The sequence below is a fragment of the Xiphophorus maculatus genome, chromosome 22 (assembly GCF_002775205.1).
Source record: "Xiphophorus maculatus strain JP 163 A chromosome 22, X_maculatus-5.0-male, whole genome shotgun sequence".
NCBI classification, from domain to species: Eukaryota; Metazoa; Chordata; class Actinopteri; order Cyprinodontiformes; family Poeciliidae; genus Xiphophorus; species Xiphophorus maculatus.
In genome coordinates this window covers 23,739,805-23,754,607 of record NC_036464.1, presented here as the reverse complement: position 1 = coordinate 23,754,607, position 14,803 = coordinate 23,739,805, and the positions used below count along the sequence as shown (strand labels likewise).

Here is a 14,803-nt window from a genome sequence, read left to right as displayed (position 1 = left end):
AATTGTTTACACTTTTTTTAATAGAAAACATTGATCAAAGGAATACGCCTGGCCTCGGGGCCAATGTGCTGATAATTGTTAGTGATTCAGATTAGATTACTTGATGTCTTGTTTTGATTAGCATGACTGTGTGTGTGTCGTCGTTATCAGCTGGAGAGGCAAAAGCCTTTCCCATTTACCTCTCCATCTGGCTAAGTAGGTGCTTTGTGGTTTAGCATGCATAAGGTATAATTTAATTCAATTAAAGCAGGACTCCTTCTTTGAGGGAAGTGACTAATGTGGGATAAAGAAAGGTCCTTGTGTTAGCTGTTGTAGAGGTGCTGCTTTCAAAGTAAAATTTAGAAATTAGTCTGATTGCACGTTTATTAATCTATTAGCAATCTTCATATCTTACTCAGAGCCTCACTGTTCAGGGTTTTTAAGGTTTTGCTGAAAAAAGAAATCCATTATGAATGCTTCCTCTGTCCTTATGATTGCATTACATAAACCCACAGAGACAGGCCTCACTTAATTGATCTGATCTCAAAGCTTCTTAATGTTTTAGAAAAGCCTTTTACGGCACTCATCAAACAGGTAAATAAGGGACTAAAGTCTCAGATCTGCGACAACCTCCAGTACAACAACCACAACCTTCGAGGTATTTTATTAAACGTAAAGCAACGTGTAATTACAACCAAGGAACACAGGAAGCAAGTCAGGAACGGAGACCTGGAGAACTTTAAAAAGGGATTATTTTTTTAAAATTATGTACCAAGCAGAATGCATCTTACAGAGCCCTGTCCAACTGTGAAGAAGCAACGACAATAGTTTGTGGACTATTTTTAACAAAGAAAAATCAACAGAAAAAGGCATCTGCGACATCCACTGGTCTCTCTGGTTCGCCATTTCGGTTGTTTTGTTTTACACATCACATTCAACAGGCTGCGTTCTCGATTTTCCCGTAAGAGCAGCAGACATTACGATATCAGGCAAAGACGATCAAACATGTTGATTTTATATCAGAGCGACCCCAGCGTCCTTCCAAGCGGACCGGATCACTGTTAACACACCACACACAGCAGAAATATCTCTTGAGATTGTTTTAATGAGCCGTCCCGCTAATTGGGGTGTCTGTAAGATTATCAGAAGGAAAAAAATTGGGACAAATATCAGCATAAAAATTTTGCCATGTGAACTATCCTTTACTGAATAGTAAGGAAGAGAGAGAAAGACATTAAAAGTAGGGGGTGCACTGATAAATCGTCTCCAATTTCCTTAACTTTTTTTACAATTGGCTGATTCTCTTATATAAAACAGTCTTGTCCACAGACCTTATCTTCCTCCACAAATGCCTGATAATCCGCCACTGTCTCTTTTGTTCTGCCATGAGAGAAATTTGATTGGCCAGAAAACTGTAATCGGTGCAGGCGACTTCAGCCTGGACTTGAAGGTTCACCTACACCTTAAGCATACAACCAGAGCTACATTTGAATGGTTTAGATTAAAGCATATTCATCTGTTAGAAAGTCCAGACCTAAACCCAACTGAGAATTTTTACTAAGACTCAAATATACATATGAACAGATTGTCTCCATCTAATTTGATGATTAGACGATTGAGGAGAAAGGCCTGCCCAGTGTCAAGTCTGTAGATGTACAACACTATTAGAGGAATACCATAAAGTACTACACATGGAATTGGGGTGAAAGATATTGATCTACTTTCTCCCCACAAATATGTAGATCTTTTTGTTAATCTGTTGCATACAACCCCAATAAATACATTTGGTTATACTTCTTCACAATGTGAATACGTTTACGAGACCCCCTGTTAAATCAAATTCAGGTTGTTTTTTTTCTGTCAATGCTGTGTATCCACACATCCACGGCCATTGTGACGGGATGTTTTATGCTTTTGCAGTTGTGTGAGTCTGTGTAGTTCTCCTGACCTATGTTCTCCCTCCTGCCATCCTTAATTGTAGCCCACAGTGACTGCTTCTTTCATCTAAGGTCACAGGTTTGGGTTCCTCTCTCTCTCTGCCTGTCTGCTCGGTTACTCTTCTCTCATTCTCTCCCTCTTTCATGTCTGTTTTTGATTTTTCATCCAGTGTCTTTTTGTTCTAATCGCTTAAATTGTTCTCAATGGGTTTTTGGTTTTTTTCCCCCAAATTGGCCCTTTTCTGTTTTTTGCTTTTTGCTTTTTGCTCCTTCGCCTCGTTGGCCTTTTAAGGACATGCACCTTCCATCTAACTTTGATTCAATAAGTGGCTTTTATAGCACATCACTAGTGAATGGTATGGATGTCTTAAAGATTGTGATCGGAGATGCACCGATCCAATATTAATATCTGTATCAATCCCAATATTTAAAAAAAAGTCTTGATCAGGTATCTATGATACCATAAGGGCAGATCTATTCAGTCAGTACTATGCTTTGTGCTTTCAGCGATATCATGCTTTATTTATTTTACATTATATTTAGAATTTCTAATTGCACTTTTTAAACCATTTGAAAGAAAGCTTGTCACAGTTTATCTTTACATGCTTGATCAACATAGTTGGTCTCAGTTTCAGTTTCTTTATTATTTGTTTTACATTGGCTGTTGTACTACTAATTGCACTTGACTGAACAACATTAAGTTATGTTGTTTTTATATGTTGTATTGTCAAGCTATTTAAATGTACACTGCTCAAAAAAATAAAGGGAACACTCAAATAACACATCCTAGATCTGAATGAAAGAAATATTCTCATTGAATACTTTGTTCTGCACAAAGTTCCATTTGCACAACAGCAGGTGAAATTGATTGTCAATCAGTTTTGCTTCCTAAGTGGTGGACAGTTTGATTTCACAGAAGTTTGATTTACTTGGAGTTATATTGTGTTGTTTAAGTGTTCCCTTTATTTTTTTGAGCAGTGTATTTAAGTGTGCTGTACTGGTGCCGAGTTATGGATAAATTTGTGATTCAACATATTTATGTCTGCGTTTAAAAAAACGAAACTTTCTAAGTCAATTCAGCTGTTTTTCTGTGTCGGACCAGCGTCGTCCGATACTGACCCTTAAATATTGGTATTGGAAGTGAAAACAGTAGATCGGTGCATCTCTTAGTTTAGTGCCATGAATTTATTCTTGTCTTATTCTAAAAACAATTTTTTTGTGTTGCTCTTTAGTCTTCCCCACTGTTCTAATTTTAATAGAGAAGTTGGTGTGTGTCTGCGTCTATTCGCTCCAGGTCTTCTCATCCATTAGCAGATGAGAACAGTAATTTCACAGCGGCCTGGCCAGGCTAATTATCAGGATCCACACTACGTTTGGGATGAACGTGTGCCCGTGAACCGCACTGTGTGTAATTCTTTGCAAAAAAAAAACAAATGGTAAAGCGATGAGGTGTGTGTTTTGTGCAAATATGTAGCACCTGTGGCCTTTTTAAAAAGTGTGTGCGCTTGCTTAAGGAGTGCACACACATGCCTTGGTGTTTTCCAGGTAAGAGAGTTTCCCTGCTCACTGACTCGTTGTGATTCCTATAATTGGGTCCCGTTTGATTTTTGCCGACCAGCGCCCCAGCCGCCTCCCCGTCCTCATCAGTGGAGCGGGCTCCTGGGTCTCTGCTGTTTCGACCTGTAGGTGTTGTCATCTGCTGTCTGCACTTTAGTTTCTCTTTCTTTTCATTTTAATTATTTGATTTATATGGGATATATTGTGTTTCAGTGCAAGATATGTTTTCTTCTCATTTTCTTGTCAGAGACCGTTCAGATTGCTTGTTTTCTGGTTGTTTGCACTTTAGGTGGAGAAACTGCATTCAGCTTCTGTGCACCACAAATCTGGAACAAAAAATCCAGAAAACTGCTAAACATCCCGAAACACTGTTTTCTTTAATTAAAGGCCCAAAAAGACACCTGTTTAGAGTTGCTTTCGACTCACAATCACTTGAACATTGACCAACATATTTGATGTGTATGGATATTTTGGAATATGGCACTCGACAAAATGTAATGTTTGGTAGTGGTTTCAGGATTGGTAACTTTATGATGTTTTCATGACATTTTTTCTGTTTTTATGACATAAAGCTCTTCAAACTGCCTTGTTGCTGAAATGCGCTATACAAATAAACTTGATTTATCGACAGAGTGTAAAACAACTTAAAGCTTTCACTAATTGGCAGCTATGCAATCATATTAAAGAGCGTGATATACTCTTTACAAGTCTCAACAACAATAAAACAATTTACAACAGTTCCTTTTGCCCTTTCTGCTCGTCAGTCATTCCATTAAAAGGCGAGAAGTAAGGTGCTGTCTGTACACGACATGCAGAACAAGATGGTGCTGCTTTTTAAAATTCTGACATGGCTTTGTGGACTCTGCTCCTTCATCCACACTTTGTTCTTTTTTCCTCCTCTTGTCCTTTGCCTTTTTTAACTTTCTTCCTGCAGTAATAGTTTTCCTCCAGGCCTTGTTTGAATGTGTCTGCCACTCCTTTATTCTCTCTGTTCTCTGTTTTTTTCCCCCTTTTCTTCCTTCTCTCCCTCCTCTTTTCTCCTCCTTTCTCTTTTTTTCTTTTTTCCAAAAATGCGCCCCGAATGAAACTAAATAGTGTGGTGGGGAGTTTCTTTGCGCGCGCGTCTTGGAGTGAGAGGGTATGTGTCATGACTGAATAGACTGGAGCAGAGATCAAAGGCAGAGCCTAAATTGAGTGTGTGTGAGCGTGTGTGTGTTAACGGGCAGGAGAAAGACAGCTCTCTAAATTGCAGGACAAGAGCTGATCAAGCCATCAGAGAAGAAAGCTGTAATTCACCTACAGTCGCAAACCTCTTCAGGGCCTGTATACCTCTTCATCTTTCTTTTCTCGTTATTTTGTTCATGTGTGACCAACTGCGAGTGTCGGCAACGGCACAATCCATCCTGTTTTGTTTTCAGACTACTGATGTTTTTTTTATTTCCTTTTTTTAAATAAAATCGTTAAACACGTCATCCTTCTCCATGAAAACCACAAATTGCGGATAGGCCGTGAACAATTCGTAGACATTTTTTCAATGACATTGTTACTGATTTCCGCAAGGTGTTCTTTTGAGCACTTTGATCAAATTCAAATGAGAGATAAGCAAATTTCTTAATATCTGAATGTTTTCATACGTTTTCTTCTGTTTTTGATCTTATCCAACATTTCATAATTCCTAATGCGCATTAGGGAGTGATTGTTATAGTAGAAAATGTTTTGTATTTTGCAGAAAATCAATTTTTTTTATTTAATTTTCATTCCAACAAGTCATTGTAGCAATACTTAATAGAAAAATACACATCGCCTTAAACCACTTTTATTAGCAGATTACAGTTCAAACTGTAGGAAGTTACTATAGAGCTTTACTTGGAACAGATCCTGAAATCAGAAGTACAGTATCCCTCACAGAGACACATAGCCACTAACATTAAACCCTTATACAAATAGCACATATACACTGACACACCACTTCTGGACCTTCACGTTAGTTTCTAAACATTTATCCTCTGACATATAGGTATATGGCCTTCACCTCCATCTCGCAGATTCATATTTCTGTATTCATAGCGTTCATATATTCGCACACCCAGACCCCTATCATGGGCGCTCACCTGTCAAATCATAATTAGGGTGTGTCCCTGTTCTTTGATAGCTATGTACAGTGGTTCTACTTTAATTCTTTATCAAATGCATTGATCGCTGTGGGCCTCGCATGCCCATTGATCCGCGCAGTCCGTCTGGAGGCAGCCGATAAGCTCCACACTCGTCTCCATCTGCCTCCCTGCTTCCTCCTCTGTCACTCCCCTTTTTGCTGTCTTGCCTTGTTAACCTAATTCTGACCAGAAAAAGCCTAGCACATTTCTTAATTTGCTCCGTTTCACCTACTTGAATATACTTTGTCTGCTTGGAGATGATTGGTCCAGTTTGAAGTCTTGTTCTTGAAAGTGGGAAACCTAATTTCCCATAAGTCTCTTTGGATTGTGCATCTTTTTTTATAATTAGAAACACATTGTATTTTAAATCAATTATAATTTTCAATATATTTTTACAAACATCCTTCTGTGCTTACAAACCCATTGGATTCTGGCAATAGACTGCTAGTCTTGTTAAATGTCGGCATATATACACCATACATTTGTAACAGAAGATGCCTTAAAACTTGTACAAGGAGAATGTAAAGTTTTGTCACCTCAGAGGCATTTTTCTTATCAAATTTTGAATTCAACACAAATATGTTCAATTGTTGTGTAGTCCTAAGTTGTATCCGTATCCTGCCTGAACCTTCAATTTTAGCTGTGTTGAGCAATGCGACTTCTTTAGTGTGTGTGTTCAGCAGTGCTTTTTGCATGTGTGTGCTGGACAAGATAGAGACCTAAAGGACCTCTTGACTGTGAATTAGCCTGTCATGACAAATGTCTGGAACTGCATGACTGGCTGCCAGACTGGCTGGCTATCTGGGAGGTTGGCAACCTCTTTTTAGATAGCGATTGTGTGTGTAGCATCACTAAGTGCCCACGCCAGGTCTCTGTACATGACCGGCGGTGCGTGCCCTCCCACCCTTTATTCTCCCCCCACTCGCCCAAAAAAGAGCAACCAGGGCGACAACCTGCTCAGAAAGAGCCTCCAAAGCAGAGAGGGGTCCTCACGCGACGCCAGCCCCACAGAGGGAGCCTCTGTCTCAGGCTTCCAGTCATCCGTTGAGCCTCCTTTTCCCCTCGGAGGTTCCCACCCGTCAACAGAAGACACAGTACACGATTGTTCTTGTTGTCACCATTCAAAAAAAGCAAAGTCTCGTCTCCTCCTGAGCCTCCATTCTTAAAGCCGGGTTACCCACTGACCACCAGCTGTCACGCTTTCTCTCCACCTTTTTCTCTGCTTGTGTTTTTCCATCCTGACTTTGATCGTGTAATGATGCAGCTGGTTGGGTTTGTACTCTCTGTGTTTTTTCTTGGGTTATGTCCCCGTGGCTTTTGGATGTGACGTTGGGCTGTTGGCACATTAAGGCAAGAGTTTGTTTCCATCTATTGTCACTTTCCAATTTGCAAACTGCGAGTGTGAGTACCCCCTTTTGTCCTGTTTCTATGTCCGCTAGGTGGCATTTAATCTCCACCTGGTCAACCAATTTGCTCTTCAAAAAAAAACTTCTGGCATATCGTTTTGCCACAGAACACTGGGTTTTAATTGGACTGACAGAGTTGGTAGCGCTTGATTGACAGGCACCAGCCTCAGTAGGTCTGGCAATGAGCTGAAGTTTTGGAATGCACTAAATTACAAGGAGAGATAATGTCCTCTTATCCATATTTGCAATAGTTTAGAGCTCAAAAATGCATAAACAACGCTTTATGCTGCAGAGTAGATAGATGTTGGGACTGGAAATCTGCTTTTCTCTTTTACTGCTTTTGTGAATAGGAAATCTCTCAACAAGTGTGATTGACATCTTGCAAAATTGGTAATATCACTCAAACGTTTTCACATTTTGTCACATTGCAAAGACAAATTTAATGTATTATAAATAGTTTTTACAAAAATTGTTGCTGTCTTAATGTGATTATTTTTATTTTGAAGGACCTAATTAATGGAGGTTAAATACAAACTGTCAAACAAAATCCCAATAAAATGCATTGAGCTTTGTGGCTGGAATTGATTACTATGAGTACTGTGAACTTCATGTTTTGTCACGTGACAATCACCACCTTCAATATAAAATTGCAATTTAATGCGTTAAGCACACAGTCTGTTCCATGTTCATAATAGTTCTATTTGTTGTTTGTAACATTGAACTTCATAGAACAGCTGGATTTATACAGAGGTCAGATTAAAGATGGTGTTTACTGGGGATCAGATCTTTGGTCCCACCCTTTTCTCAGGATCTGAGATGGTTTTTATACATAATGAGTGTTTGGAAGATAGCCCAACAGAGACCATAACTTCCTGTATCAATTCTACAAGTGCAACCTTCCACAGGAGGTGCTGGTCATCTTCTACACGGCCAATATTTAGTCAGACCTGTGCTAATCCATTATTGTGATTTTGTTCACTCACAAAAGAGGACAAGTCCAAACTGCAACAATCAGATCTACTGAGAGTATCATCGATGCTAACCTTCCCTCCATCCATGACTTGTTCAGTTCTAGTCAGGAAAAAGGGAGCTAACATTTCTACAGACCCCACACATTCTGGGCACAAACTGTTTTGAGAGGTTTACCTTTAGATTGGTGCTACAGAACGCTATTTGTAACAACCAGAAACTGTCACGGGAACAGTTTCTTGCTCTAGGCTTTCTCTGATGGATACCTGAGAGTACCAATATTGAAACCATGCATATTTGCATTAATTCAACCTCACCTTTCTCTTTTGTAATACTACTTGATGGATCCATATTATAAGATAGAAAAAAAAACCCTTTGGCCTTGTTTTATGCATCTGTTTATATTTTTAATTATACAGAACAAATCAGAGCAAAAATCATGTGTATGTGCACAGACTTGGCGAATGAAGATGGTTAATTATTTACTAATAAGGATGTCCTGATGCAACTTTTTGACTTCCGATACAGAACAGATATTGCAGCTTTGAGTATCGGCCGACACCAGTGTTTACCCAATACGATATCACCATGAATCATACATACTTTCATTACTTACTTTGTAGCATGTGAATGTTAGAAAAGGCTGATGTTGACTATTGTTCTGACTAATATCAAGTATGAGAACAACTGTATTGTTATTCTCCTGACCTGACCTATGTATTGTTAACTAATAGGTCTGTGTGCGGGATACAAATCCTGTTGGATACAAATGCTGGGCTGGCCTCAATACTGGAGTGGAGCAACTCCGCTAAATTCTATAACTTATGGTGCCCTTTCATGATATTCTTTCACTCTCTTCAGTCTCTTCTCCCGGATTGAGTGATGCACCCCACTCCACACCTACCCTTATTTTTATTTAGTTACGGTAGTTATTTATTTGTATTTATTTATTTAATGTGATTTTTTTTATTTATATTATTTATTTTCCTTCTTCCCTCCTTTTTTATTTATTTTTTCATTCCGTGTGTCCATATTGTGTCCTGTTCAGTTATGTAAGAAAAAGAAAATTACCCACAGGAGGTGAATTGTATGCCTTTTTCCATCCATATAATTTTTTACCTTTCCTGTTCTTGTGTTTTGTTCTTTTCTATCGATGCCGTGGAGAAGTTGTGTACTATATGGCATACTATGTCATTAATAGTTAAAATTTTGCCTATAATGTCTCCTTCCCTCCTAATAAAAATATTTAAAAAATAATAATAATAAAAGAATAGTGGAGTGGAGTGCTTCTCTCTTAGATTGTAGATGCAGGCTGATATAATTCAAAAACATTTACCGATTTCCAATATCGGATCGGGACACCCCTATTTACTAATTTGATGACTTGCAAAATTAAGGCAAACTAAAAACCATGTATCATTCTCTTGCCACTTCAAGGACTTTGTTGGTCTGTTCCATCAAAAATCACAATAAAATATGTTGAGGTTTGTGGTTGTGACCTGACAAAATAGGAAAAAGTTCAAGGGGAGTATTTTTACTACTCACTCTACATAGTCCTATTTTAAAACGCAACCTGCACATGCATGTAAAATTAGACAAAAAATGGCTACATCTTTCCCTCTCCTTCCACCAAAATGCCTTCTTTCTGTTACTGCCGCAGCCAGGCGGTATTCCGCTTCCATAGTGATAATCCTTGCCCCTGGACAGACAAACTCAATTTCCCGTTTTTCTGTCCCCAAAATTGGCCAACACCAATAATATAGAGGGATGTTTTGGATTGTGTTGGTTCCAGAGCTTATGTATATGTATACAGATAGAGCGACATCAGAGTGGTAGTTGTATCTGTAAAGGCCAGATTTGATATCTGAACCAGACGATAGCCAGAAGGCCATAACATTGTAACATTACCGTTGTCACATTACATTATGGAAACATTCATATTCCTGCTTCCACAACATGCAGATGAAAAAGATGGAGGTAAGGAAGAAACAAAGAACTGCTAGAACAAAACCAAGCTGACATAAAGAAATTATTGAACCCATTTGTAGGTTTCCATTCCAAGATTGCAAACTGCAAAAACTTTTAGCAGTTTGATGCAAAGCAGTTTTTAAACTATATTCTAAAAAGAACAAACCAAATCAATGTTAACTTTTGTGTGGAGTTATAAATAACCTTTCTGTTTGTCAAAAACCTAAGTTGAGCCCTTAAATCTACTTTTCTATAGAACAGTAACAGCCGTTTCTCCTGTCTTCACTCTTTATCTCCCTTTCTGTCTCACCCTCCTCCCTAACTGTCTTTCTTTTTATCAGTCTCTCTCAAAGGTGCGTTCCCCTCTCCCTATGGCCATCCCCCTAGGCTCTCTCTCTCAGCACACACACTTGCAGAGTGCATTAGGGTTGCTGTCATTTACAATACAGCCCCATTGTCCCAGCCGAACAATGGCTACAAACAAACAATTGACATGGAAATGGAGAGATGTAGCTCATTAGCGGGCGCTGCTTGTTTTGTTAATGGATAAATGGGTGGCTTCAATAGGCCTGCCCTAAAACCCTGCCTCAATATGGAGAAGCCTGATTAACAGGAAACCACAGGGAGGAAAGTGGCGATGGGGAAACGCAGCTTCGCTGTCCCCTGGGTCATATGCGGTGAGCTCTGTTCGAGGGATGAGGCATCGGTTCAGAGTCTGTTCACACGTACAAGTGGAATATCGAGTCTTTCTGTTACAGTGACAAAAGTCAGACAAGCGACTTCCAGCTTTCTGTTTTCCAACATCCTTTTAACTCATAATGAATCTTTCTGCCCAAGATTCACTCATAACATTTCACAACAGTACACTGATTTGAATGGGAATGCTCTCTCAGAACACACTCTCGTGTGTTTGAATTAACTAACTTGTCAAAAGTATTGCCAAAACTCGGGGTGCATTCACACCAAGTCTGCTTTAATCAAACTCCGGTCTGTTTACCAAAAAAGCCTGGTTCATTTAGGGAGGTGTGAACATGTAATTGAACTCTGGTCTACCTCAAGGAACTCTGGTGAGGTTCAAATACAAATGTTAATAATAAGTGCGCCAGAGACCAGTCCAAAAGCAGGTGTGGACTACAGTGTAGGGCTTTCTGGGTAAATACAAGCAAACAAACGCGAGACTCCAGCGCTAGCGAGAGAAATGGCTTGTGTTTTTTTTCTCACTCCATTTCAATTTTGTTTGCATTTTGTGAAGAAGGAAGTTGTTCTCAAATCTTCTTCAGAGGTATTCATGTCGTTGCCTTCAGTGGTTCTTAGTGCAGCGGCCTCATCGGTGAGATGGGGAACAGCTTTTTAAAAGTTTGGCTTGTTCGACAGTGCAATGTGGAGTGAACCGCACCAGCCGAAAATTTAGTAAATGTTGCAATTTTGGTCCCCAATTGAACAGAGTCTACTGGACTATCAGGAGTGAGAACACCCTTGGTTTCAGATTACCGGTCCTGGATATTTGTTTGTGTCACTGCTTACTGTAGCTAAAACACTGTGCAGTGAGTGTGTGCTGGTTGAGCCATCAGCAGGCAAGTGCTGCTGATGGCTCAACCGATGGTGGTTGCTATTTGTGTGTGTGTTTGTATGTGTGTGTCTGTAGTGGCCACCACTATCAGTTAGATCATATTGAAACCACCTGAAAATGGCATTTCTGCCATTACTCTGATGGTGACCGCTCAATACTGTATCTGTCTGCTGCCAAGATGAGAAGTCCGTGCCTGTGTGCTCTAACCTGCATAATGTGTTGAGATGTGTACATGTATTTTGATAACAAAACTTTTTAGAGACAGGTATATCCTCTATATAAAAATGAATAGAACTGAAACACAAACTTATGTGAGGTGACCCTGTATAGATATAAATTGGGCCTGGAACTTTTATTTTGATTAATTGATTACATCGATTTTAACACGTTAGAAATTCTAATGCAATTTTTTTCACCTTTTTTTAACATACAAAAGTACAGAGGACATGGCGACCTGTCTAGGATGTACCCGGCCTGTCGCCCGTTTACCACTGGAGATAGGCACCGGCATCCCTGGTGACCTCACTAAGGATAAGCATGTATAATGATGGATGGATGGATGGATGGATGGAAGTGCAGAACTTTAACATTTGTAGTTGTGTTTTTCTCATGATTTATTTCTTAAAATATCAGAGACATAGGGCTGGTATAATACTTTTCCTTTAAATTTTCCGTTTGGAGCACTTTGTGCGTTTTCAAACAGAGTTCCTACACATTCTGGAAATGGATCCTATCTTTCCATTTGTCCTTCCTTCTTTCGAGGTTCCATATCTAAACCGTGACAACCATCAAGATATTTACCGTAGATTCATTCTGGAGCTTTGGATTTCAGTTTAACTGACGAAAAGAAATTTGGAAACCTGAGCTCGGAAATGTATTGAATTTTGGCATGAACATGTGTAGAAACTTTGTTTAATGAGTCACTACTGAAATGCCACTGCTAATTGAAATAAGATCACCCACCACTAGTAATTTAAAACATAAATATTCTGGCAGTATTGCAGTAGATGACAGTTCTTAACTACAATCAATGGGACCTGACCAGAAACCGTTCTCTGATCTGGTATGGTATTCCTCAGCTCTCCCTTTTTTTAACCCACAGTGTCACCCAAACATTGCTAGATTACTCACATGTCCATAAACCCTAAGAAGTCACTTAACTAATGCTACAAATTTGGTTGATGAGAGAAGGTAACACACTGAAATGAAATCAGACAGCATCTGGTGTCGAACGCTCTTATGTTCATTTGGCCCAGGCACTGAAAAATGGGAGTTTGTGCTTCAGCTCATTATTGTTGTTAAAAGATTGTTATTGTTACGGTTGATTTATATAATATCTGGATCTGTGAGGAGTCGTTTTGTGCCAACAGCATGCACATAAACTGTAAAACCTCGCAAAACAACACATTTTCTGGCTTGACACACTTCTATGTGTCTGACAACAACGTTGTCTTAGTGGTTTAGCCTCTGACTCACACAGAGCTATGTTTTCATTCCTGTGGGATAAGATGTGTTGTCCTTGGTGTTTTCCTTCCTGTAAAGCAAATATTTGTATAAGACTTGTTTTGTAATCCTGTGGTGAAAAGTTTTACAAACTTAGAAACCAGTTTTGTGGCAAGAGCAGAAATTCATCATCTTTCAGGCCTCACTTTTCCAAATTTTACCTTTTGTGCACCTGGATCTATGAGGAGTCATCACTCCTGGCTTCCCCGTGTTGCAATGTAGTAATGGGCTATGAGTCCATTAGGCATATTCCCATCATGGAATATGATGGGAATATATTCCCATTTGATTACTGAACACAATCTGATTACTGTTTACATCAATGGTCATGCTCTGCTGTTCCATACCATGGAAGTTTTCTGATGGCCTGCATCCAAAGGCTCCTAGTGTGTCTGAAAACAGCGTTTAAAATTAGCTGCCTTCTTTGAAAAACAGTGGAAAATCCCGTTATGATGTATTTATGCTAGTGCTATCAAGGATTGTTGGTGTTCTCACATCAAAATGCAATGAAATATGCCTTTTGAAAGCCATTTATTTCCAGAGACTTTTGGAAAATGTGTGGGAGTTGTTTGTGATTGCTGTTCAAGCAAACAGTTTGAGTAAACAATGTAGTCTCTAAAAATGTTATGTCAGATTCGTGTTTGCATTTATGTAGTCCTGCATAATTCTTGCCAATCAAAAATGTAGCGTGACAGGCTTATTTGTGGTCTTAAAACTCCAATACTTTTTGCCTTTAAACTAGAGGGAAAGAGTGTGGCATTGAGATAAAAAAAAAGAGATAACGTTGTTCTGAAGCAATTCAGAATGGTATGAACATATGGTCCTTATGTTGCTTTAATTATATGTTTATAGCAGATCTATAAAAGAAGTTCTCTTATGACATTTGCCCTCTAAAGAGCCATTTTCTCTGGTTGTGTGCAGGAGCGCGATGCAGAGCGTCGGAGACAACTAAGAGAAAGAGCCCGGCAGCTTATAGCCGAGGCCCGATCCGGAGTCAAGATATCCGACATGAGCTTGCTGGATCCAGCTAACATGGAGAGAAGCAAAGGCACCAAGGCAGCAGGAGGTCAGGACACACCTGAAGGCCCTCACACATGAAAATAAGCATAAGCATGAGCCACAATCTTTCTGAAGGGGATTTATGTTTATTTACTGACATTCATAGTAAAAACATGAAATATTCATTGCAAGTAATTCATAAACTAACAATCACTAATACTTATTTGCTATAATTCAAACGTCACAGTTGTATGGTTTTGACTTCAACTTTCTACATTCACTCACACATTTCCATTAATGCTCTCTAAAGGGGTTCTGCCTAATCCTCAGTGAAAACAAAAATGTCATTTTACAACAGCCGCGGGTCTAAAAATCACTACCCCCTCTATTATGTCTTCACTCTCGTCCGCCGTCTCTTTAGGCCAGTAATTATTAATCAGCACTGCATATTGTGCGTCCAAATTATGTTCAAAACACCGTACACTTCTAATAATATCTTGTAGCAGTAGCAAACGCTGCCTATGCACATTTCCCACTGCTTTCCATTTCCCTGAAATTGAGGTTATTATCACAATGACCATTATTAGGCTGCGCAAGTCATTTGTTTCAGATGTCTTTGTGTTATACACCCTGCTTTTAGTTGCTTTGTTTTAGAAGATCAAGTGCCCTGCATGTAAATGACAGAGTGAATGCAGGTTCCAAAGGAGTGCCTGATTTTGAGAAAGAAATAAAGTGAATTCAACTTAATGTCAGAACTGTGAA

The 14,803-nt window shown here is 39.2% G+C and overlaps 1 protein-coding gene across 9 annotated transcripts in view; it reads left to right on the top strand.

The window, feature by feature from the left end:
• The window catches only part of ehbp1 (EH domain binding protein 1), a 163,632-nt gene that overhangs the window by 87,078 nt on the left and 61,751 nt on the right, over positions 1–14,803 (top strand). For all 9 annotated transcript variants that reach the window (XM_023327204.1, XM_023327199.1, XM_023327198.1 and 6 more), the window contains one exon: positions 13,964–14,108. In XM_023327204.1, the coding sequence (XP_023182972.1) occupies positions 13,964–14,108 (145 nt within the window). The remainder of the gene's footprint in view (positions 1–13,963; positions 14,109–14,803) is intronic.